This window comes from Gymnodraco acuticeps, unplaced genomic scaffold (genome assembly GCF_902827175.1).
Source record: "Gymnodraco acuticeps unplaced genomic scaffold, fGymAcu1.1, whole genome shotgun sequence".
NCBI classification, from domain to species: Eukaryota; Metazoa; Chordata; class Actinopteri; order Perciformes; family Bathydraconidae; genus Gymnodraco; species Gymnodraco acuticeps.
In genome coordinates this window covers 3,508,716-3,536,015 of record NW_022990441.1, presented here as the reverse complement: position 1 = coordinate 3,536,015, position 27,300 = coordinate 3,508,716, and the positions used below count along the sequence as shown (strand labels likewise).

Genomic DNA, 27,300 nt, shown 5'->3' with positions numbered 1-27,300 from the left:
CTTGTGTGCGTTCGCCTTTACTCATACCTTCATCCATCTTTGTATCTGTGGCATTGCCTGCTGTTGAAATTCATCGCCATGTGTTCATGGTTAATTTACCAGGCTAGTGTTAGAAATTAATGTACATAATGTACCTTAAACATACCGTCAGTTTAAATGCTGTTTTATACTGAAAAACCAGAAGTTCTTGTGCACTGTCACTACCCGATCCGTCACCCTGCCCGATCGGTACTGCGCATGTGCGAGATGGTCCGCCATATTGGACAACTCCGGACGGCAACCCAAGATGGACACTTGACACAGTGGCTTTTAGCAAAGCTCAAAAAGAAAACTCGAGAGAGATGAGTTATTGTTATTACAACGTGACTTCACTATTATTTAACAACTCTTTTTATTGGGTTCTTTTATTTGGGGTTAAGTACATTGTCAGAATAAGTGAGAAATGGATTTAACTTCTGTTAGACAGCTATCATACTGAATACATATTTACTGTGAATGTATGCAACAATGTATGGCATATAGCTGTCTAACAGAAGTTAAATCCATTTCTCACTTATTCTGACAATGTACTTAACCCCAAATAAAAGAACCCAATCAAAAGAGTTGTTAAATAATAGTGAAGTCACGTTGTAATAACAATAACTCATCTCTCTCGAGTTTTCTTTTTGAGCTTTGCTAAAAGCCACTGTGTCAAGTGTCCATCTTGGGTTGCCGTCCGGAGTTGTCCAATATGGCGAGATGGTCCGGAAGTCCGGACGGCAACCCACGATGGACACTTGATGCCACTACAACATTTACAGTAGAAGAAGGAAGCTGGGGCCAGTTAACGGCAGAGGATCAGATACATGAAGGTACAGGTAGTGGGGAAATGACAAAGTTCATGCCAGGAGTGGGGCAGTCTATTAACTGTGTACAGACAGGTATACTATTTTCACTGTGCAGCCATCTGTGTTATTAACTCACTCTGCACTGAATCAATTGACAGGTCTCAAGGTTCAATGTGTGTAAGCTTGTGTGTTTGCAATTTTTTCCCTAATTTACTCCTTTGCTTCTCGAGTCTCTATAATCGGATTCCTGACTGTTCAGGGTCAGTGGATGATTGTCCCTCTTGTATTACTCCTTACCACAGATTACAAAGAGTACTGCAGGGAAATGTTGTGAATTACTGTCCACTCCTGCTCACCTGTTTCCTGTCCAAGGTTTCATCACCTTATCAGCTGCATACACATTCCAGTAGGGAGTCCCATGTTACAACCCCAAAATGACAAAAGCAGATTTCTTTTTTTTTTGACTCACATACACTCAAGCAGAGCTACACGTAGAAATACACACCCACTCATCAACAGAGGATATTTTCAGAGTCAGGCTTAAGTAGGCAGTGTTTACCATCGCAGATCCCTTGAGGCCCACCAGTTACATTGTTAACCCTCATGTAATACTCTCTAGGGAGACGTCTATAGTCTGTGCCTGAATGATAACATCGCACACCTACTCAAAATTCCGGTCTCATTTATGGAGCTCTGTGTTTGCATGTGTGTGCAAGCGATCAAGAGATTCTGTGATATCATTCGGCCCCAACCTGCCATCTGGGTCCCATGCGTTGTTTGGGTGCAGGTATAATGAGGCACAAGTGGCCCTCAGTTAAAACACCAGATAGCAGGAACAGCGAGGGAGAGAGAGGAACATTGCCGATGGGGGATTGTGGCTGTCAGACAGAGGGCATGAGATCCCTGGAGGTCCAGTGGCGTCTGTGTGAGGATGATGACGACACACATGCCAGGGCCATGGCTCTTCTCCCTGGTGCTTTATTAGGCTAGGCAATGGGAACTTATGATGCCCTTAGATACATCCTGACCTGCTCAATAGTCAAACACTCACAAATGGTTCGTCTTGCTTCCTCCCTGTGGACATTTCTCCATGTATTTTCTCCTTCAACTTCTTATCTTCGCAGTCCTCTCAAAAGTGCTTTATGTCTCTCAAGGAGATCCCAGTTACCCTGAAGCCCAGTCTGAATCTGTCACACCATCAATGTAGCCTAACCAGTATCTGTCTCTCAGACCACGCCTAATTCAATCCAATGTATACTTCTTAATGCTGAATAGATTTATTATGAAATACACATTATGCTTCAGTTCCCTCTACTTAAGGGAACGATTAATAGATGCGAAAACGTATAAGAGACCAATACCATTTATTTTCTCCTTAAACGTGTACAAGGCAAAGAGAGGGGGGAGCCAGAGACGTATGACTGTGAGCTAGTATCAGAGGATATATATTATATATTAGTGCTGTTACTGTTAATGGTTCTGAGGAGCTTTGGTTTTGTCCCTGCGTGTGATTGATACAGTAGTTATGAAGTCCTCGATTTAAGCAGTGTCCCTACCTGCCCTGTTGCAATGGTGATAAGAAGTCAATACTTTTTGTTCAACGTCCATTACTCAGAGTGTTAGTACATGATGATGTGCCAGTGTGTAAGAGCGAGAGAGGGAAATAAAGAGGAACAGAATGAGATTGAGAGGGATGAGTGATTGAGATCCATGTTGCTAATGTCCTTTTCATGTGGTGAATTATACTGGAGCGTGCCCTGAAGCGGCAGGATGAGCTTTGACCTCCTCGGGTGCTCTCAACCCATTGAAGTGGTCTGTCCATTTCCCCAGACTGTCACATCAAAGACTGTCACAGATACAGGAAACAGCTTTATGGTAATAATGGATACAAGGAGAATCTTCTTTCCCTTTGAGACTTTAGATTATGTTGTATTGAGAACATGTTTCTCTTTTATCAGCCATTTCGGGCACGTGATACAGTGTATGGACTGGAGTAGATTTACGATTTTGCTTACTATATTTTAATGTATCACTGTTTCCCACTTTCTCTTGTGTGTCCATGTATCAGCAATGGTATCCTTTGCTTGTAGATCTCTCTGCCACTGGGGGCCCTTCAGTCTGTCAAAACATCTTCCCATCTCTGTCGAACTAGCTGAGCATGAAGATATGAATTCCACCCTAAAGATATGGCCAGGTGTTGGTGCCCTCATATAACAATAGTTACCTGTGTAAAGCAAGTTTCCAATTCGTCTAGGAGCCGAAGAGTGTACAAGTTAAGGCATTATCAAATGAATCAGGCCATTTAGTGAATGTTTTATTTATTTTTTCAGAACAGAAATCTGGAATATTACAATTGAGTTAAATTATTACTTTAATGGTAGTCTACTGATTGGATGATGCATAAATCCATTGTTTCTAAAACGTTTTTCTTTTTAGCATAACAGATAGACAGACTATAAGAAAGCAGTAAAGTAATATATCACTGATGATTGTCTCTATCACTCACTTACTTACAGTAACAGTGCATTTTCTGCATTCACATTGTTCAATTTGAAAAGTTGTTAGGCTTCATGAACATCTGTTCTACATAGTAGTAACAAATGTTATATTTTGACACCTGTTTAATGATCAGCCACTTTGTGTCCTCAAGCTCAATGACACACGCATTGACATCTCATGATACTGGCATCCGCGATGACCTTTGCATGAATGAGGACTGCCCATCAGACTGTTATGAAACAAGTGTGCCTGTCATCCACTGTAAAGCATCTTCTTGAATAATAAAGGTCAGTTTACTGCAGGTTAAACTGCCATTTCAAAATGCCAGCGACTCTTCTCCGCATGCACATGGGCTGTTTTCGGGCAGCGGTCTGTTTGTATCTCTGATACTACAGAAGATATTAAATGGTTTCTGCTAGGATACTGTGTTACCTCTGGCACTGCATATACAGTCTCAATCTGAAGTTTCCATGAGGTGACAAACACTTACTTATTTTCCTTCTCCCAAGTCTCTCTTTCTGTCATCAACATATCTTTGTTCTTTCTTTTCTCCCTCCTAACCTTTCTCCCCTTTCCTCTCATCAAAGAGTCCACTAGTCTCTATTGACCTTCCAGACAATTACAAGCCAGTGGCTCTATCTTTAGGCCAGGCCTGTTGAGAGAGATATGCTGATTGACAGGTAATGACACCCACTGAGAGCTGAATTCCCCCTGGACTCACTGTCTGCCTGCCAGCCAGCCTGCCTGTCTCCCATCCCTTGGGTCCAGAAGTCAAACTGCAACCGCCACACTGTCGCTGTTTCAACATACTAACCCTCCTCCTCCTCCTCCTCCTCCTCCTCCTCCTCCTCCTCCTCCTCCTCCTCCTCCTCCTCCTCCTCCTCCTCCTCCTCCTCCTCCTCCTCCTCCTCCTCCTCCTCCTCCTCCTCCTCCTCCTCCTCCTCCTCCTCCTCCTCCTCCTCCTCCTCGTCGAGATTATCCTTAAACCACAGACATCACACTCCAACAGTGTGTCAGCTATAACTTTCTTTCTCTGTCACAATCTGTCTTTTTCCCGCCCAGGAGTTTCCCTCAGACTTCTTCTCTTCCTGTCACTTTCTCTCTCTTTTTATATTTCTTCCAGTCTGTAACTATCCCTTTAAGTTCTTCCTCCTACCATGTGTGTCACTCCGACTCTCTCATTCCAAACTGTCTTTCAAGTTCACTCATTTAGACAGAGTGAAAATGAACTTTTGGCCTCCATTTCCATCTTTCCTCCATCCATCCCTTTCGTTGGAAGGGTCCATTACTTTGACTTGAATTCCTCCTGTGGCACCAAGATCGAGGAGGTATGGGGTGGTTAAAGAAGCAGAAGTGAGTGTTCTGTACTGTATGTGCATGTGTGTATGAGAGACAGGAATGTAACAGTATCATCATTCATTGAAGTTGTCCTGAGTATTCATGAGAAGTTCAACCACAGGCTGTACACTAGGTGCTGCCAAGTGATGGAAAAAAAACGTTTCTCTACCTCCGTAATAGGGTTAGAGTTACATAGCTATTCGGCTGTATAAAACTAGCTGAAGTGGTGAAGGCGTGGGGCTTTGAAACAAGTTTACTGACACATTAAAGAAACAATACTTTTAATAGGCTCATTAACACTCCCACGCACAAATACCATACATATTCTTTAACACCTTTACTTCAGGGTTCAGTAATAGAACCCTTTTGTCCTGTGACCATAATTGGTCTGTAGCTCATAAAACTTTATTTTCTCTATTGGTTCTTTGAAAGATTTAAAAGAATATAATGAAAAAAAAAGGGTATTCATATTTATTTATAACTATAATGTATGTATCCAGTACAGAATTCTTGAAGTAGAGGAGCTGGGATTTGTGTGTGCTGTCAGTCTATGTTATTGACTCTTGTCATGGCCCTCCAGAGACTGTACAGCCTTTAAAGAATGATCTCCTCCGTCGTGTCCAGCTTTGACAGGAGTTAGCAACACACCAAGCTATCCATATTTCTATTTATGTCGTCATGTTTGACCCAGGGGGATTCTTCCTTCCGTGAAGGAATGAATGTCCCCTTTCCTTTTTCCTCATTGCTTCCTTTGACTGCTACTACTTCGATTTTCCTTAAATCCTGAATATAGTTGGAGCATCACGCTGTTGGCAGTGACAGTGACATAGCTGTGAACCAGCTGTATCGAGGGGAGTCGGGTATTGAGGCAAGCTGCTGGCAGTAAAGGCAGACTACTGTATGTTTGTGCTTTATCAGTATTTGCAGGACTGACCCTAAAGATGGCGAGCTCTTAAATTTACTATCACATTGTGACTTTCTGACGACCGTTGTCCGTCGGGCAGCTGTTGCAGTTCATTTTCACAATCCGCTCATCCCCAGTAAGTGATTGGCCATTATCTTGCCTATTAAAGCTCTGCTGTGAATGTCACACCTACAGTTATAAGGACGGACAGTACTTGTCTTAAAACATGGAGATTAATGTGTTTTCCAGGATTGTCCTGCTGGATCAGTTAGCTACATCAGATCCTGAATGTGTGTGATTATTTTAGCTACCAAAACGACTGCCACTGGGCCATTTCCAGGCATCTGATAAACCATCAAACTCATGGAATATTCACTTAAATCAGCCTTGTATTCCAGTGTCCCACTATTACTTACTGAATATCACCGGAATCCCTACAACGCAACCCCTATCCCAGTAAGCCACTCTCTTAATAATTTTCAATTTCAAAGTGCACTATCTCATGGCATTCAGTTAACTTGCTAAGTGTGTTTGCCCAGCAGAAAGTGTCAGTCTGTCTATTTAAATGAAGCGTAATTGGTGCTGAATGACAGAAAGATTAAACACTTCTGCTAATTCCATCAGTACGGCTGTGAGGTAGCAGGTACCTCTCTCTGCAAAGAAAGCCTCCTAATGTGAAGACACCTACTAATGTGCTTGTGTTTTTGAGACAATGTCACTGTGGCCAGTGTAAAAACATTTATTCTACTCCCTGCTGTTTTTCCATGACAACCATTGCTCATTCTTTATCACTCCGCTGTCTGAAAGAACCCATTCTTAAGTTAAAATGTTTGCCAACAGCTTTTGCGAATGGATGGCCATTAGTCTGCATGGAGATATCAGGATTTGGAGGAAGTGAAAGAGAAGTAGGCGGGCTACTTTGTACTGATTAATTGCTTGCGGAGTTTTCCGACCTGGTGGGAGTGAAATTGAACAAATAGCAGCATCAGTCTGTCAGTGGTTGGAATAAAAGATAGGACTGCACTATACACACACACACACACACACACACACACACACACACACACACACACACACACACACACACACACACACACACACACACACACACACACACACACACACGAGGATGAACTTGTGGCCTTACATGTTAATCTAGAGCAAGCCATTCACAAGGCTGCTTTTTTATGTTTATCCACTATCATTGTTCTCATTTGGCATCTGCCACTCCCTAACCTACCTAGCCATGTCCGTTTTCATCAATCAGAGTACTCCAGTGACAGCTCCTACTCTGACTCCATGTTATGCTTTGTGGATGTTCTGTAATCATGCTGACATTGGCAGGGTCCCATAGGTACAGCCCCTTCTGTAAACAACGTCTGTGCATTCAATTTATTTGATGTCACTGTGCAGAAACTGGCAACACTGTGCTGGTCCTTACATATTAACAATAGCAGGCAGAACATCTTGTAGTGTGCATCCATTGGATCTTCAGTTCTCCATGTCAACATCTGCAGCATTCCGACCATCTGCTGTCTTTGTGTGTTTGTGCCAGATACAATGTTTGCCAAATATATTTTTTTCTTTCATCTGTTACAGCTTAAGCCTGTCAAACATACAGTAGCATTGTTCGCTTGTAAAGTAAATAGTACTTGCTATTCAAACTACGCTTAGTATGATACATACAAAAAGGAGATGAGAGGACCTCTTTTATATATTACATGACTTGACATTACTACTTACAGAGGCGGTTAAAAGTTGCAGCTGTCATTCCTGAGTGTTTCTGCATAAAGCTCAGCAGATTCTGCTCCTCATCCTCTGTGGTCCTGCATCAGCTGGTTGTGTGCTTGCACTTGGCTGTTGTTTTAAAGCTACGTGGTTCGACAGTGGTGCCAGGCAATACGCTGGAGTGGAGGAGACATTAAATAGAGAGTGGTTTTATATAAACAACTATTCCCAAGAGACAAATGCATACAATGCACAAACACACTTAAACAATAACACACATGCCCCAACCTTCCCCAGAGTCCTGTCAAACAGACATGTGTGATACGACTCTGCTCATTATTCCCATGAGGGAAATAAACCTCAAGTCAAAACTCGGATTGTATGTTCAACCTGTATTTAGAGACAATAGATATACAAAAATGCGTGGTGTAGACAGGCAACAAGACATATAAATTACACTCAATAGAAACACGATATGACAATTTAACACATAATCCCAGCAATGATTATGACAGCTGTTATCACCCTCTCTCTCATCCACAACCACAGGGCTACGTATTCTGGTACTAACTGTACATACTTTATTTTCTCTTCTAATATTTTCTCAAGACATAAACTTGTTTTTTTGAGAAAATGTAAATACAGTAGATAGACCACTTATTATGTTAAGGTTATGGTCAGCATCTGCAATACAATTATTGAAAAATCCATCTTTTAAAAGGTTTTGTTCACAGTCATATTGGTGTGATAAAAAAGCTATTTCTTTTTCGTGTTCCTCTTGTCACATTAAATACGGCAAATTGTTAACACACTGTAAGATTACAGCTTTCTCATTATCATCTCTTTGTCATCAGCCTTCGCAGGTTCTTTGTTCAAGGAAGTTGAAAACAAAGGCAGCGCTCCCTCATGTGCTTCTCTGTTAATGGCTTTTACATTGAAAGCCCCAGAGGGAACCTATTAAAGGTTTCCTTTTAATTACAACAATGGGGATTTCAATACCAATTGTGATAATTATTGACTGCGTTCCATTTCATCTTACGTTCATGGTTTTAACTATTTTCCCATTGAGTATCGGTGTTACCAGAAGATGTATAAACTGCAGGCTAAATATGCATTATTTAAAATGACTGTCATAAGTTGTACAGGCCTGTTGATTCGGCATAAGCATGCAACGTCCGATTAATTACTTGACACATCAGTCCACTGGCACACATTATAATAGTTTTGTGTGGGCGATAATTAAATTATGGCTATAATTACATTATAGGACACCAGGAAATATTCTTGTCGCCAGGTCTTCCGTGAGCGAGGGTTTGTAATCATGTAAGATAGCACCTCCGCTTCCTTCGGTCGTGCACACCACAGGACTTGCGGATGAGATTGATTAAAGTGTGGAACTAGCAATTGCATTTGCCAGGAAGTCAGACAAGCAGACAGATTAGCTATCTAAATAAAACAGCTATTAGGCAAGCATCTTGCACGGCATTTTCATCTGCTGACATACACAAGTGCATGGGCATTTAGACACACAAAGGTGCATGCACACACATTCTCACGCTCACAAATAAACAGGCACATAACTGGCAAGGGAAATACTGCGATAGCTGTCCAGTCTGTCAGCTAATTAATGTCAAAGCAACCATCAAATTAATGAGAGGAATTTTGAATAAAAAAACTCAACCCAAATTAGTAGAATTTTTGACGTGGAACACTTAGTTACATGATGTGTGTGTTTGTGTGTGCGCGTGTGTCTGTATGTGTGTTTGTGTAAAACCCTCTTTGATCAAGTGAAGACTAATCTTTTAGTTAAAAATAAGATGGACAATTGGAGGCAACATAACTGTGACATTACCTGCATGTTACCGCAGAGCGAAAAAAGAGGTTAAAACTTTCATTTTAATCACCCTCCTCAGTCACTTCCGTCACCCTCGGTAAAAAGAGGGCAACATGTTCAAAGCCTTTAAACTAAAAGGGAGATGAATGAGAGTGGTAAGAAAGGACAGCCCTTTTCAATTGTAATATCCATGACCTTCACATTTACTGTTTTCCATGTCTCATATAAATTGAGGTCTTACTTGAATAGCAGCCTTTGGTTTAGCGTTTTTTCAGCTTAATCAGACACAGGTTTTCCAAGTGGTACCTGTAAGATTTAACTTTGATGCATGAACCAGTGAATCAAATATGGTATATTAAAGGTCCCATGTCATGGCCATTTCTACTGATCATATTTCCATTGTTGAGGTCTACTAGAATAGATTTAAAATGTTGCAAGGGTCGTTGCTGCTCACCGCTGCTGTGAGCTGCTGCGAGGAGCGGACAGGTTTCCGGGTTGGCGATACAGCGAGAACAAGCGAAACTCATCCTGAGCACACACAAACACTCACAGCCAAAGTAAAAACAATAAGTGTTGGTTGATATTGAGTAAGAAAAAGGTTTATAACGCTGTGAGAATGGGTCTGCGGAGAGCATTTCTCCGCCATCCCAACTCGTCTATTACCAGCGTTCAGGGAGCTCTATGCAAGTCAATGAGTACTCCCTGTTAGTTAGCCAAGGGATCCTGGTGTGTGAGGTGCTCCGCGGATTGGTCCATTTGGGTCAATCCGGTCATTTGTTGTTGATTTGGGTGTTCACACGTCACAGAACCCAGGAAGCAAACAATGGAAAATGAGAAATCTCCAACGAGGCGTTTTGGGGCAGCATATACAGGTATTTTCTGTGTTAGAGTTTTACTCGCTACAGGGTGTACTTTGAGGCTTTGTGACTCTGCAGACTGTTTACATGCATAAAAACCTTCATAACACACAAGGGGACGGGTAATAACCGGAAAAGCATGACATGGGCCCTTTAAATCAAATTGTCAAAAGCCTGGCGTTTACAATGATGAGAGGGTAGCATAAGTTATGAGTCAATACCCCACATGAGAGTTTGATTAGCTAATGAGCTGCTTTGTTTTTTTTAAAGGCAACTACACAGCTTTTCCCATAGTGGCTTCTTTGTTGAAGCTTTCATTAAGTCCTATACCATCCTGCATTAGCACACAGCTCTGTTCCTGTGTGTTGGCATGTATTCAGGAAAACAAATCTGATCCCTCCTGAACACATGATGATAGGGTGGACTAATCAGCCAGCTACAATAAAACAAGCACACCTCTAATGAAGTTACTAAAGTAGAAATCAATTCTGGGATATGTGGTAAAGAGCTTTTGCAATGAATAATATCCAAAAGCCTAATATGCAGCTTGCTAAAATAAAACCAAAAAATACTTTATCAAAACCTGTATCATTGAGTTGTTGACTTATTATGGTCAACACTCACTTTAACATGTTGTATGTCTCCAAATGCTCTTTCTATCTATATTATTTTTCTTTTATTGGCTTGTGTGTTTCCTTTTTATCTATTTATGTTACTCTCATTACTTGTATGTATTTAGTTATATAATTGAACTGCTGCAAAAACAGAATGGGGATCAATAAATGTGTATCTTAATCTTAATTCGAGACAAATCACAGACCTAAAAGAACACAATTTACTAATACAATGTCATTCCAAGTTAAATATGTTAACATTTTATTTAGGGGGGACAGATGATTTTAAACACAGTGTCTAGTTCTTATTATATACCCATTTGTTTATATTTGCACATCATACAAGGTGGATTCGTTTTTTAAGGGACGATCACCAAGGACAATACTGACAGGGTGTGATGGGTGAATTGCAACAAGGGATCTGTAACTAGGCAATTGGAGCATTCTTAAATGTACATCGGGTTTTGCGAGCAGAGCTGTACCAACTTAAAAAATGATTTAAAAGGCCACGTATTTCCGTGATGGTAGAGTAGTTATTGTGATTAGAAGAAAACATGGATCAAATGAAACAGATAATATTTAAGAATAGCATATGTAACAGAACAACAAAGAGGCTAATGTCTTGAATACAAATATGCGGAGTCTTATGCATGATGAAAAGCCTCAGAGGAAAATATGGTTGAGTTATTTTACCAGAGGAAGCCAATAGAAACGGGCGAGCATGCAGATGTCTGTCCCTGTGATACCTTCACCATGTCTGTAATGTCTGTGAAAGTCTGAATGGTGTCATAGCAAAGGTTTCACTTTCTAATGTTCTTGACATGATGGGCAAAATGCCTTCAGAATTCTTTAAAAAAATCACAAAGTGGCATGTTTTGCATTAGTGTGTTCATCACTCACTGTAAATTGATTCTAGCTTATAATTTACCTGAGGTGAGAGAAGCAGTCAATGTACAATATCCACTGAGAGCACATATATTGACTTCCAATTCAAATGAATGCTACGTTAAATTACTTACAGTATCCCTATTCTTTAAAACTATTTATTTTATCAAAGGCCAAGTCCCTCTGAACTATTTCACCTTCTCTCCCTATCAGATAATGGCGTTTGCCCCAATCAAAGCACATGAGTTGGAGAGCTCATAACCATTAATTACCTTATAGAGTAGGTGAAGCGCTAGTTCATTTGATCCACATTTAGCACTTGGTCTGATGGAAAGCGAGATACAGTCATCGAATTAATAGAGAAGCCAGCAGATCCTTCAAAAGGATAATGAGTTTTTTACCCTTGGCTGCCACTTTCCAGAGACACTTTTACATTCTGTGTCACAAACAGCAACCCGCTCGCACAGTATGCAATGCAAGCCTTAGTTTGGACCTTCCTTTTGTCTTCTACAATAGACTCTGTTACTTATTTTCACAGAGCAGGAGCCCTGACACAGGTTGAGATCCAAATGCGTTCATTCTGACTTATTTTATGTTATAGGTCTATTCAGAATAAATAAGCAGTGAGAAGGATAGGAAACTGAATTAGGTAAAGTTTTAAACGTGTTGCCACTTTGGTGTAAATCATATGTTAAGGTTAGGTCACTTCCAGCTCTAAATGAGAGACTGAGAGTAAAAAAAACGTGTGTGTGTGTAATAAGTGTGTATGTCCAGCTAAGAGAAGGGGTTTATGTTTGTTTTTCCAGAAAAGGTGAAAAATAATGCTTGCTCCAATTGCTTCATAAAAAGAAAGGCTCTCCATTGTTTAGACAGTACTGTTGTTGACCATTTAAGGTTAGCAGAGTTTATACCATTTGTTCATACTGGTTTTGTACCATTCGTCGTCTGTAAACGAGGATCACATCTGCAAGAGATTCGTAATAGCCTCATGAGATCATGTTCCTGTATGCGCCATTACCTCTAAGGGATTCTCTTTTCATGCCTACTTTCACGGAGCCTATCTTGCAGACTCCTCATCCCGCTTCACCTCTCGCCGTTCATTGATTGGTTTCGATAGTTCAAGGCCAGGCTCATGTTTTCCCTGTGTGAAAACAGCATTGCTTATTTGCCAGCTTTTATGTATTGACCATTCACCAAATGTCAACTCCCGTGGGACCAAGACATGTCAGAATTGTATCTATCATTCAGTTAGTGTGTACACTTACTGGTGTGGATAGATTTGTAATGGGTGAAAGACATTTCAGTTCTTAGAATCACCAAATGTAATTAGTATTTTGATTTCTTATGCAGCCTAAGTTAAATAGAATAAATGACAGTGCCTGATAGAATATGGAAAAATTATGGAGAATGAAAGAAAGAGCGAAGCGGCCAGTAATAGTATAGAATAACATTAAAGTGTCATTAAAGACATGGATGGCTTCATGTGAAACCCTGTGGTATTTATGACAGTAGACATCAACTTATATTAGAATATTCTTTCTGCTTATTAATTTCCTATAAAGCAAGAGCTGTACCATACCTGATATTTGCTGAAGAATATTAGTAATGTGTTACAACTAATCACCTGTCAACAAATCCTAGAGACCACTGTATATCTTTATCATGTTTTTAGTCGAGTTTTATCTTATATGAGATTTATAGGAGTTTTACATTTTATGTAGCTTTTTAGATTGTATGCAGTGGACCAACACAATGAGCTGAAAGACCTTAAAGCACCCATTAAAACTGAGGGGGACTGCAGCATTGATCCTTTCTGTATGTCAGTATACGAGTAACACCTTTTACTATACAGTACATGTAGTAATTTGTTCAATTATTAAAATAAAGATTTTAATTATAGCAGCTTTAGGCCAAAGATGTAACAATGCTTTGTTTGGAGGTAAGACATGAATCTTTTCCAATTAACATACCGTTAGGTCTAATATTATTAGTCATCTTGACAAGAAATAGTGGTGAAACTCTACATCAGGGGTATTCAACTAAAATTCAACGAGGTCCAGTTAGAGAAAATCTCCCCATGCAAAGGTCCGGAACATCAAAATGTCTAACTTGCTTCATGAATTAGTGTGATATTTATTGAAGTGACCTGTAGCTTTATCAACGTCTGCATGTAATCAACAACTGACTGCCAATCAAATAAAGAAAGTACAATTCAAAAACAACTATTTATAGTCAATGAACATTGAACTATACAGATATACAGTAAATACTGTGGATATGTGTAATGTTCCTCTCGGGCTGCATTTAAAAATAAAATAAATAAAATAGCTTTTGAAAATATGTGCATCTTAAAGTGCTTAATTTTAGATAAATAAAATAAAGTGTAGCGTCAGCTTGAGTTTCCCTTTTTCTTTGTTAACCGTTTCACATCATGACTTAACAGTTTCAGCCGATTATAGAACACTATCAGTCTTTACACATCATAACAATTTAACAGTTTTAAAGTTTCTCTTTATTTCCCTCTTATATTGCAGTCCCTCACTCACTTTGTTTTATTCAGTGCGAGAATTGAGCTGGAGCTTGTCCTGCCAGGAGTTTGTAAATCTGGGCTGACATGGAGTCAGGGCTATTCTCATACACACATGCAGGTGCTCATTGGTTACAGTGATGCAAACACAGGTATGGTGAAAAAAGAGAGAACTATTTGAAGCAGGAAAAAAACAGCGTAATATACCATCTGACAAAGGCCTGTGCTATAATGCTTCAATTAACTGGCTATTCTTTATAATATACTCAGATCAATAGGAGACAGAGATGTTAAGTTATAAATCTAGGGTTTTTATTATGATTTACAGCAGGGGTGGGGAACCTTTTTCCTTTCAATTTTTACAACATCCTCCGAGGGTCGTACAAATTATTGAACTCAACTTCTGCTTAAAAAAACTAAAATCACAGCCCATTCATTTCGCCTTTCTTTCATGCAAAGAAAAAGCAACCTCTTAATCCAGATATCTCACCATGACTCCCGTATGCATGCACGTGCACGGTGTGGCATGACCACCAAAACAGAAAGATATGGACACAAGATGTGTGCAAATGTATTTAGTATCCTATCCATGTGAACATGATTTAAGTGGGGCCTAACCTCCTCTAGGGGGGTCCGGGGGCATGTTCCCCCGGGAAGATTTTTTTTGAAATATTGAAGTTAAAAGCATCAATCTGGTGCACTTTGAGAGAAACATGAAGAGATCTATGGATACATCTGTCAACAACCATATGAAACAGAACTGTAAGCAGATTTTTCTTTTTGGATATTTTACAAATCACTCCCCTTTTAAACTCTATTCTTGTTGTTTTTAACAACTTTTTTGTTACTGTCATATAGTATTTTATACCTGTTTTTCATTTAGTCTCATTAATAACTATAATGATCATATCAAGGTGTGCCTTAACCTCACTGAGCTGAGGTTATTTGAGCCTCTCAGGAGAGAGCTCTCTTCCACCTGGTTGTAGAAAAGCTCTTTAAATTTGTTAGCATAGCTAGCTAACCAGATGCTAATAACAACAGATCGCCACTGTGCTTACAACTAAAGACACAGCCACGCAAACACTGCGGCATGTGTACGGCTCCTTATGGGTACTGCAATATTTGAAGGGCTGGAGCGGCGTTCCGGTGCTCTCTGTCAGCACTCCTTTCAGATGAGACATTTACCACGTGAAGACACGTTACGCTCGTGTTGTGTTCAAGGAACCTGTCCATGGCCAGGAAAAACAGGTAGGCCTACTCGCTTGTTCAATTTTGCGGTCTAGATTTCTTCTTCTTCTTTTTTGAAGTGAGAAGTTGTCCGTCAGTCAGACTGACGGACGGACTCCCCACCCCAAAACGAAAACTCTTCGGTTCTCCAAGAATTACACAAGTCACCCAAATCAGCGTTAAAAAAGCGGGAGGTGCCGAAAAATCCCCTATTAATGTATTGATAATAGCTCCGCCTGTTGCCGACCCCTGCTCTACATTGTTTAACTTGCTCCTGTGTAGACATTAATTATCTAATGGAATTTAAAGTGTTGATCCTTGGACAGAGATTAGTCCAAAGAGCTAAACAATGAATATGTATTAAGCTGGGATTTAAAAATTGTAACATTTGAAAGCTTCATGTGCCTGCAGATAAACATAAACATACATTTTTTTAAATGTTCTTTGTCCACAGTACAAGTACAGTACAACCACAAATTAACTGCCACTGCTACTCTCTGCTTGTTGGCCTTATACTTGATTGTAGATATTGGCCTGCTGTGACTCCCTGTGATGATATATGATTAGTGGATATGTCTCATCTTTGCAGGCTAGAGCCAGTTGTTGTTTACTCAGCTGTGTAATCGTCAGGGAAAAGGTCAATTTGAACACGTTCCAGCTCTGTATGCAGCTCTGCACGTCAAAGTCTGATGATGAGGCTTGAAGTAACATCACTGAACTTGCAGTATTTCTCTGTAATACATAATCTGTTCACCTTGGGCCAAGTTCTACATTATTGTGTTTTCCTGTGCATACTCATAACAACTTCCCACTTTTCTATAGGTTCGTTTTTAACATGTAACTCTGTATTGTAATGCATACATCCATAATGTTGTATGACTGTTGATATAGTGCATCTGAAAGCATAATGTGCAGCATTATAATTGCATCATCGTTGGACTATGTGGTCTTAATAGAACATGTGTTTAAAGTATTACGTTCAGTTTGGGCCATGCTTTCTGTGGATTTGGAAAAGGACTACTTGTAGCCAACATGAATATTGATGCATTGAATAGTTTGGGCCAAACATCACATCTTAAAAAATTGAACATGACCTATAATTAAAAGTATAAAACATGCCATTAATTAAATATACACAACAGCATAAAGTTTGATAACACAGTGAGCAGATTGTGTTGCTTAATTGCTCATGACAATTTAACATAGTGCTGTTTAAAGGTCACAGAATACATTATGGATTAACAAAAGAATATCTCTGACTGAATGTTTTTTATTATTACTGCAGTCTATTCAAATTATGCATATACAGTTTATACCGCAGTCTAGTTGTCATACACAATTTGAAAAGTCCTATGGTGGTGGAACAACACTTGTTTTATTTGCATTAAAGTATGAGGAATATACCACAGTAGTATGTACACAGATTCACTTTATAAGTGGATCAGTTTAGCCAAACACAAGACATGCATCAGTAGTAACAAGTATATTACAATACAACTAGCTATTGTATATATAATGTGTATGATAAATATCCGAGTACTACATGTCATCTCATTATTGTTTAGTGCTTCAGTTTTCATTTTGTAATATATTTGAACAATGTATGTCTATAAAGCTGCTGCAGACAGAAGTTATAACTCTCCACTGTGCCTTTTTGAAAGCTTAACACTAAAACAGTGTTTAATGCATTTGCTGCAGTAAACAGTGTTTTATGAATGCATATTTTAGCAGTGTTTTTAACATTTTAATGCTTTTAGGCTTGCAAGCTTGTGTCATACAGATCAGACATTTACATTAAATAGCACTCATCCTTTCAGAACAACAGTAGATTCTACTCCATAAGAGTGGCTCCCAAAGTGTAAGGATTTATTAAGAGCAAAGCCTGACATGGTAGGCACTCCACACAAAATGGAAGGCAATGTGCTCAAAAGGCCAAAAGTATTAGTGCTAATAAATCCATACACCTTAGGACCAGCTTTAAGTGAATTGCACTTTTATTGTAGATGTGAAAGAAAACAAAGGAGTTTAATAAAATACCTGTTCTCACAGTTTCTTAGACAGGATACTCATTTGTCACATGGACCACCCTGTTTTTCACCCAGTTACCAAAGTGGATGATTTATTTTTCACTAACCCCCCTTGGTTGTCTCCTTCTTTTTGGTTGGTTTTAGCTGCCATTCTTGATGACCCTATGGAGTGCAGTAGAGGAGAGCGTTTGGCCATAACACTGGCCAAAGAAACCATCAACAGGAGCACTAACCGCTCCACCACCGGCAAGCTGGAGGTGGACATCTTTGAACTGCTGAGAGACAGTGAATATGAGATGGGGGAAACAAGTAAGTAGAACAAAGCGGCTTTGTGGTGTGAAAAGAAAGTGTTGATGTGTGTTTGAGTCTGTTGGTCAATAAACTGTACTGTGTGTGTGTGTGTGTGTGTGTGTGTGTGTGTGTGTGTGTGTGTGTGTGTGTGTGTGTGTGTGTGTGGAGACAGCAAGCCTGTCATTTCAATTCACACTACTTTCTTCTTTTCACTCTGTCCATCACACGCCTCCCCCAAGTACACAGAGATAAGTCTGTCTGGTTCAACAATACTTCGGTCAAACCCAGGCAAGCAATTTATTGAAAAAGGATGCCAGTCGGTGGTAGAGCAGAAAAGCAAAATGAGCTGTCATATTTTAAAAGCAGCAGAAGTCAAACGGTGTGTTTATGTTTTTTTGTTTTGTTTTTTGCTCTTATATAATTGCAACGTTCTCTCTCCAGTGACAGGTCCAATCAAAACAACATTTTCTGTAGAAAGGAGTGTAAGGTAAAAAATGGATTGATCTACAAACGTAATCTATCAAAAGAGATGGACAGAAGGGCTTAGCGACTTTGAAAGAAAATGGGCAATAAAGAGATTTCCAGAAACAAATGGGACAAATGCTTCACTGACCCCAGGATTCCACCGGGTCCGTCTGCGCCGCGGTTTTGTTCCGACCTCCTACAGCGTCAAACCCCACCGGGCGCGTTTCAGAAGCGGAGCGTCTTGCGTGCCGGCTCGCAGTTTTTGTTGATTTGGGCATGTTTCCTGGACAGGCTACTTTGTACAGACAAAGTTAATAATAATTGTAATAGTCCAGTTATAAACAACATGAATTAAAGATGTGTTGCTGTATTTTAGTGGTAAAAGAAAAATGCATTCATCATCATAATTATTCTATAGCCTATATATAATTTACACAGTGCCTGTAAACCGGAGGAGAACGCTGGCATTTCTAGGGTCTGGGTCTGCAAAATGTGTTTATTTTGGGGATTGACTGGATGCTCTGACCGGTCCACTTCCTGTCCGGCGCTATGCAACGCCTCGCGTCTCGCTTCATTAAAACAAGCTAAAGTATTTGTTATCAATTGGATCAAAGCTTCCACTTCACAGCTACCCAAACAAATCAGTTTCAGGGCTGTGACTTGCTGCCTCACACATCAGTGTTTATAAATAATTTTTTTACATTTGAAATGAAAACAACCCAAGATCAATACAGAGGAGCACGGGTCTGCAGAAAGCATCCAATAAAAAAATGCTATGACAAGAGGGGGGATTGATTTTCAATACAACACATTTCCACTTTAAAAAACCAAGGGCTTCAGCTGTATTCATAAAAAGACATGTTCATTTATCTTTTCCTCATGTGTATTTTTCAAGTGTGTACGCATGCTTCATTCTGTGTGTGTGTGTGTGTGTGTATATATTGCACATAGCCACTAGGGGTGTAACGGTATCCGTATTCGTCCCGTACCGTCACGGTTCGGACGTCACGGTTCGGCACACGCAGTCACACGACGAATACGCCTTTTTTTACGAGTGGGAAAAAAGTCTGTCATTCAGGGCAGTATCCACTACACTATATATAATCCAGGGGGCGGTGTTGCGCCTAAAAGCTGTTTGCCAGCCGCCCTTAAACAACAAATGAAGAACAAGAAGAAACACAACAACAAAACGAACAAAATACAAGAAGAAGAAAAGTTAGTATGGCGATTTCAGATAACACACAGGAGCTAGAACCCACCTGCTTCTTTTAAATCAGCTGTGTGGGAACATTTCGGGTTCCCTGTGGACTACAATAACGATGGAGTGTACGAGTGGTGGATCGGACGAGGACGGTGTGTCGCCGTTGTTCTACAGTGGTGCGCTATGCTAATGGTAACACACGGCAAACATGCTAAATCATATCAGAAGGCATCAGCCAGATTTGCCAATCACCGGAGCCCGACAAAAGACAACAGCAGTTCAACAGCTGATCCCCGCTGTCTTTAAGAAGCCAATAGACATGAAAGCCGAGAGACCAAAATAAATAACGGAAGCTTTTGGCATATGTTTTTCAACGACTTTGCGCTCTTGAAACACGTTCTTATTATTTAGGATGTAATATTTTCAAGACATTATTTTTAGTTTTACAGCTTGATGAAAACTTTTTGTTTGACATCAGCCATTATAGATAATATGGCCATCTGAGTGTGTGTGGTTTGTTTTTAACTGTTTAATACAGTTAATTATTCAAAATGTTAGAATTCTTTATTTTTAAACTGAAACTTGCACTACTGTTCAAACATAAATAACAACAAATCTGGAATTATGCATTTGGGACTTTTTTTTGCTTTTTCTTGTTGTACCGAACCGTGACCCCCGAACCGAGGTACGAACCGAACCGTGACTTATGTGAACCGTTACACCCCTAATAGCCACGTGACAAACACAAATGTTTGCTTTAGTGCTGCCTTGTGTGCTCCTGAGGACATTGATGGCCTACTGAGAACCTTTTTATCCCAATAAATCTTAAACCTTTAAGATCTGAAAGGAAACTTACAAGCACCATGAGCTGCAGCTGGAAACATGTAGCTGCAGTGTTAGCGTGTTAAGAGTGTAAACAGGCTTGTTGTGCGTCAGTCTTTTTGTATTTGTGGATCTGCTCTTGTGTGTTTGTTCTTTTTGATTGTCCATCCTCCGTCCTCTTGTAATCAGCTACATTGACGAGCCTTTTACAAGTCAAACTCATTACAGCCCTCTAATCATTCCAAGGTTCCAATAGCTTGTATTGATCAGGGGAAATCAATACCAAGCGGAGAAAATGGACTTCAGGCCAACCCCTAGACCTCCTGACCATAATTTGACCGCGGTGAACACCCTAGTACTTTTCACAGCGCTAATAGACACTGACATAAATGTCCAGGGAGTGCAACAAACTTTTGCTAGAAGGTGGAGTCTTGACACACACTTTTTTGTGCACATTATCTCTCTCACACATACACACGATGCCGGCTGTGCAGTGAGACGGCGTGTCAGACAAGCCAGCATTTTGTTGGCTGGCAGTCAAATCATTCAAGTTTATAATTTGGTGAAGCCATGCAGACAGGTGAAAATGTGTGTATGTGCATGTACTGTAAATGTGTACATACAAGTGTATATGTGTGTTTATGTACGGTGTCAGTGTGTTCATGTCTCACAGGCCCCATGGGTAAGTAAGGGATTACTTATTAATCATTCGACTCACTGCCTCTGGATTCACCACACAGACTCAAAAACTGTCCCCCCTGCCTCTTCCACTGCTTAATGCTCTGCATTTGCCCAAATAACCCACACCAAATCATCATCTCACACACTTCCTTTGTGCGCACACGCCCGCACATTAACAGTTGGCTACGTAGGGTCTGTACTTGTGTCTGCCTCACATCATTGACTGTAGCTGTTTAATTAAAGTCCAGGGATTATAAACTCACAAGAAATGGGGTTCTGTTTTTTAGGGTGGCGAAATTAAATCATATATCCTGAGTCAAATTCACATTGAAATGTTCCTGAAAGGTTTTCGTCCCCAAAGGTAAAGCCTTTAAAGCAGTCCTTCGTGAATGTGGAAAACAAGATAAGTCTGTCTGTATGTCATGTTGGGGATATTATGGCATTCATGTGTACACTTTTAAATACCAGATGTTATGTTTTATGCCTCAATATATTGCTGCTTGTCACTGTTTCTGTCGCTCTGCCACTGTCTGTCAATGTATTTATCTGTCTGAGTCTCTTCCCATTTCTCTATCTTTCCATCTCCATTTGTGAAAGCCTATTACATATGTGAATATCAGTTCCTCCCACAAGCTATTCAACTCTAATGGGCAGGGTATATATGATTTTTCTGTATGCCCATCACGTTAGGCTTATTAAACATGGAGAAATGCATTTGGCCTTGTGCAGGTTTCATTAATACATGTAGGTTCAGGCTCCCTTGAGACAGTAGAAGCGCTGGCTCAGGCTGCTATCCGTTTAGAGGTTGAGATAGTCAGCATGTGCATCCATTAACATCTGACTGAAGAGGGCCTTTTTATAATGACGTAGACTCTTCAAGAAAGGCTGTACTTTACTTTCCTGGTTGCCTGACCAACTAGCTACTACCTCTCTCACCGACACCGTCCTTTCACAAATCAATCCTCATTTTCCCTTTCATCTTCTCTGTGTTCCCTTTAGTGTGCCAGATTATGTCGAAAGGGGTGGTAGCAGTCCTCGGTCCCTCTGCCAGCCCGGCCTCCAACTCCATCATCAGCAATATCTGTGGAGAGAAAGAGGTGAGTTCATGCACACAACTGGCCTGCTGCCGCCGGATACTGCTAGGCAGCTTGCTCACAGGGAAACCAGAAATACAGAGCTTGGAACAATGACGCTCATTAGTGCCAGTTTGTTTTTTGTACAGTAGGATACTGTGGGGGGAGTCACACCCACGTTTTTTATGAAAATGATGAAATACATCAAAGGTGTCATAAAATGAGCAAAGCCGGATCTTCAAACACATTCATTTCCTAACATTTGGTCTATATGCTGTAAAATGTATTATCTCTTCGATTTACACACGGCATCTATTGCACGTCTGTCCGTCCTGGGAGAGGGATCCCACCTCTGTTGCTCTCCCTGAGGTTTCTCCCATTTTTTCCCCTTAAACTGTGGGTTTTCTCTGGAAGTTTTTCCTTGTACGATGTGAGTGTCGTTTTTCTCATACTGATATTCTGAACAATCTGTGCTGTTGTATTTGCTGTAAAGTGTCTCTAATGTAGGCTATTTTTATTATATGTACAGCACTTTGGCTCGACCAAAAATCGTTTATAAATGTGCTATATAAATAAAACTTGATTTGATTCTCCTTAAATCTGGCAGGACCAACATCTGGCCCAGCAGGCCACATCTTCAATCATCACTCTTTAATATTCTTTGTAAATATGTGTGCAGGGAGTGATGAGGCTAGAGCCTATACGCCATATTCTAACTAAATGCTGCTGTTTATAAACTTTTCAAACAAGAGTTGACCGAGTGAACTCTACAGTGGAGTTCTGATCAAAGCATCGCCGGACATTTGACTTCCTCCATTCTCCCTCATTAGCTTTGGCAATTTAGCTCCCTGAGGCTTGCTAGCTTCAGTTAGAGATGTATTTAGAAACAAATACAAGTACAAGTTTGGCTGTTTTGCTCTAAAGGGTTGACAACAAACAACTTCTGCTGTCTCTGCATCTGCTGTTTAAATGTTTTACTTTGTAGATGATTTTACAGATCATAGATTATTTTGATAAAACGAGTCAACAGACATATTTTATTTTCTGAACTGTGAAGAAAAAGTCCATGCCTGAGTGGATTTAATATCAGAGCCTGAGGACATGTGTACAGATCTCAGCTGGATGCTAATTGGTTTGTCTGAACTCTGACATGGTGTTTTACTGTCTGATGTCAAGAGCCTTTGAGTTATACAAAACCATAAACGTAATCATAATCAATTACACATCTGTAAAGATTTATCTGTAGCGGTTTCACTGCCATTGTGGCTGCAATTACTACATTTTAAAACACATTAGTAGTGTAGCTTTCTATAATATCTCCTGTGTACTGACTGCTGCAGATGTTAAGAACGACATGTCAGTTTTCTTTCAGTTCATCAATCATTCAGTTTTCACTAGTGTGTTGCCATAATTGGATTTGGTCCACAGAGAAGCCAGCTTTTTAACTGCGTGGATTTGATCAGCATAACTATTAGAAGACATGCCATTACCACCCCAGTCTCTATAATGTCCTCTGGTAGAGTATAGCCCCTCTTTCTAACGAGCCATCAGCCTGTTGTAGTGGTTGACTCACCAAGACTCCCTGCTGTTAGAAGTCTCTGGTGGCATTGTCTTGCGGGGATGACTGCTTTGAAACGCTGACTGTGATAATGCATGAATATTAAAGACCCCATAAAGGGAGAAATTACATTTCAGAGTGGTGGTTGGAAGAGATAGACACAGTATAGTCATCATACACCCTACGGAGTTGATACTGGCCCTAAAGATTCACAATTTCCCCACACTGGCAGAAATTGCATCTTTATATATCAATTATTGGTGAGTGTTTTGAATGAATAGTGCAACATTTGGATGACCAGAATACATAAAGGCTCATCCTGTCTTCTCCATTGGTCACAGATAGAAAAATACAAGATCTGCTGTTGTCATGTCCAATTAGTCTTTGTTCTTTCCCACGCATGCACATTAATTCACCAATGCTGTAGTCTAAACAGTTTTTAGCGGCATTTAAATCCTAATAACTGTGTTGATACATAAAACTTGACAGGTTTATATAATTATGTGAAATGAGTGTTTATTAAGCCAGTTGCATCTTCATCTGCTCTGTAAATGTATCAATACTCCTTTATGTTATTCCTTGCAACTATCGATTCGTTTTTAGATCAAGACATTAATAACAATTGTTCAGATAGATGACACAATGAGTGTTGTCTTGAGGGCTGTACTCCATGTTCAGCAACTTTTTACTGTAGTCACTTTAATCCATGTTATGTTGAATATTGAATTCAGACTTTTTAGTAAGTATAAGTATATAAGTATAAGTGAAATGGAAATGAAACTTTACTTATGTATTATTGCTAAATTGTTGCTCTATCATACATTGTAAAGTGGTATATGTCAGGGGGGGAAAGAACTGCAAGTTCTCGACATTGCTGAGCATGAAAGCTAGTCCATATATGGGTCATCTTTGCAGGTTCTGTGAAAAGTGTTAGAGACTGTCTGTTGGTTTAAGGTGTTTATTTTCTGACATGATTCAGTTGGAAATGCATAGTTTGATGTGCTTTAACACGTTTCTCACCTCACAGCTACATCAAGAAGAACTTGAGTTCAAAAGGCAGCCACAGAGGACCTCTTGCTTCTTCTGCCACCTCCAGTAAAAGAGGAGGAGAACACATGGCACAATGGTCCTCAGTTGTGGTCACCATCACACTGCCTGTTTTCATGGAAGTCATTCGGGTGTTAAATGAATGTCTGGAAAACCAGATGTCGTAGTAGTTTTGTATCTTGAGGATCAGGATTAATTAGACCCTCCAGAAAAACGCGGGCAAAAATCCTTGATTATGCGATCAAACATGCGGGGTTTTATGTGATTTTATGCGGTGAAATTGCGGGAAGTTGCGAAATATGCGGAAAAAATAAATATTGGGCTGTCTTATTTATTTATTCTCTCTCACACACAACCTGCCACTAACGTTAAAATAAATTGGGCTATTTTAATCACACACACTTCTCCGCCTCATTCTGTTTTCATTTACTCGTTCGTTATCTGACCAGCTTCAATCTTGTAGGCTTCTCACCTCGTTTCTTGTAACCCTCGAAAAGGTTTTGGAGGTTGATGTCTCGGTGAACGTGAGTTGTTTGGCTTTCTTGTCCGCAGCAGCAGAAAGCATTTTCAAATCTTTGAATGAATCAAAGTGGGTCGTCACCATCGATGTTCTCTTATGCTCCAACACACAGTTGCACGGGGTGCAGAATAGTTTCCCCCCACTTTCGAGCAAGACATCGGGGTACTGCTTTGCCCGGTCTTTAGCAGAAATGTTGGTCGATAAATGAGATGGATTAGATTTTTTCATCTTGGTGTTTTCTCTCTCGTGTGAGCTCCACATAGGGTTGCCAACCGTCCCGTATTAGCCGGGACGTCCCGTATTTGAGCCAAAAGGGGCGTGTCCCGTACGGGACATTGTTTGTCCCGGATTCCCGGTAAAGGGAAAAATAAAAAATATGTTTCTGTTTGCGCGCAATGCAGTGTGTCTGGCTGCGTGCCTGTGTGCTGTATGCGAAGGGCGCTAGGACCGCTCAGTTGACAGGGCAGGCACAATGCTCGAACGTGTGTGTGTGTTAGATTTTCGCGGGCGCAGCATCATTGTTTGTGTGTGGCATGTCAGCCTGTTCAGTTGTGCGGGAAAATGAGCGCTGCCGGTGGAGGTGATAATGAAAGAGGAGAAGAGAGAGAGGATGTGGTTCTGGGCCCTGGCCCTTCTAAAAAGAAAAGACTTGTGTCTGTTTTTGGGGGGTTTGACCCCCAAAAACATTTTCGAACCCTAGGGGCTGGCTCCCCCAAAATAATTAAATAACATAACCCTAACCTAACCCTAAACTAAACCGAAATAAAGTAACAAAAAAAAGTAACTAAATCCGCCAGAAACCCGAAAATCTTCGCGCGAAGACATGCATGTGTCCCGTTTTTCCATTTCTGGAAGTTGGCAACCCTAGCTCCACACGTTCACTCTACGGTGTTGTTTACCTTCTGTGGTTTGCGAGCTGATGACGTGGCGTCGTCATCATCATCACTTCAGGTCAAGACGAGTTAACTTTTTTTCCCCCTCAACTTTGTGTGGAAAAATGCGGGGATTATGCGGCCTTTTGATAAATATGCGGCCTTTTAAAAATCTGCGCCATTTTGCTGATTATGCGGTAAATTCTGCGATTGCAGAATCGCGTTTTTCTGGAGGGTCTAATTAATAACGGACAGTCTTAACTCAATGGTCCTCATCAGGTTGCTATTTAAAGCCAAGAGTGTGCAAATTTTCATTCTAACCGAACATCACACTAGCTGAATTCACTGATTAAGTCCCCCATGTCAGGCTCAAGCTGTGCAAATCAGTGAAGTCAGTTGGTGTGTGTGTGTGTGTGTGTGTGTGTGTGTGTGTGTGTGTGTGTGTGTGTGTGTGTGTGTGTGTGTGTGTGTGTGTGTGTGTGTGTGTGTGTGTGTGTGTGTGTGTGTGTGTGTGTGTGTGTGTGTGTGTGGGTGTGTGTGTGTGTGTGTCAGAGAAGGTCACATTGTTCCTGTCATGATCACTCTGAAAGGGTTGACTGGGTAATGATCCTTATCATATGAACTTATATTAATTAGAAGGAGGGCGTTATAGCTAACAGCAGGGGCGGACTGGCCATCTGTAGAATCTGGAGAACCACAGAACGGCCGGTCGTCAAGCGCCGTTGACGGCCGGCACTTTAAAAAAAAAAAGGTTTAACGTCATCATTTAAATTGCGCTGACAGCCGACAGAGGGCGACAGCGGCCGCTAATGCAGTTGTGTGGTTTTTATGTCAAATAATCACACACGAAGAAGAAAAAAGACCGGCCACATGAAGAGAAGGGATTAGACGCCACCGCAGACAGGGAGAATGAAAAAACATGGTTAAAAATCAAAGAAAACGAAAAGAAAAAGGTGGGGCCGAGAAGGCAAGAGAAAAAAAGATGAAGTCACTCGCAGGTGAAGCATATAAATGTCGCAAATTGACAGACCTTTTTGGCAGCAGCGCTGCTACAAGCACTATCAGCAGCAGCAGCTTAGAACAAGTGCAAGATGATGAAGAGAATGATGAGGGCGCGAGTTCAGATATACAGCCAGCCTCCTGCGTTCATGATGAGGGACAGAGTTGAGCTGGTGGAAGAACCAGCTCAACTGGCACATACAAGTGCAGGGCAAGAGCAAGAGGTGGGTGAGAATTATCCCTTGAACTCAGTGGCGTTTTCTCCTGGAGGCCAAGGGATGCCAGGCTTCCCCTGTTTTTTTGTATTGTAGTTATAATATTAATAAATACATAAAAACACTTCGTTTAGTTTCGGTAATTATGCTGCCGGCCCGTCTCTCCCCCATTCTCATTGAGTATTTTTCAAAGAGTGAAACAGCGCCCCTCTAGATGTTATGGTGAAACAGTAGATTGCACTCTGTTGTGAGAGGAGGCCAGCCGAAATTGGCTTCCCTTGGTGAAAAA

General features: G+C 40.6%; 1 protein-coding gene across 4 annotated transcripts in view; it reads left to right on the top strand.

Moving 5' to 3' along the window:
- Positions 1-27,300, top strand: part of grik4 (glutamate receptor, ionotropic, kainate 4) — a 329,869-nt gene that overhangs the window by 183,164 nt on the left and 119,405 nt on the right. For all 4 annotated transcript variants that reach the window (XM_034225443.1, XM_034225444.1, XM_034225442.1 and 1 more), the window contains 2 exons: positions 17,412-17,576; positions 21,727-21,824. In XM_034225443.1, coding sequence (XP_034081334.1) covers positions 17,412-17,576; positions 21,727-21,824 — 263 coding nt within the window. The remainder of the gene's footprint in view (positions 1-17,411; positions 17,577-21,726; positions 21,825-27,300) is intronic.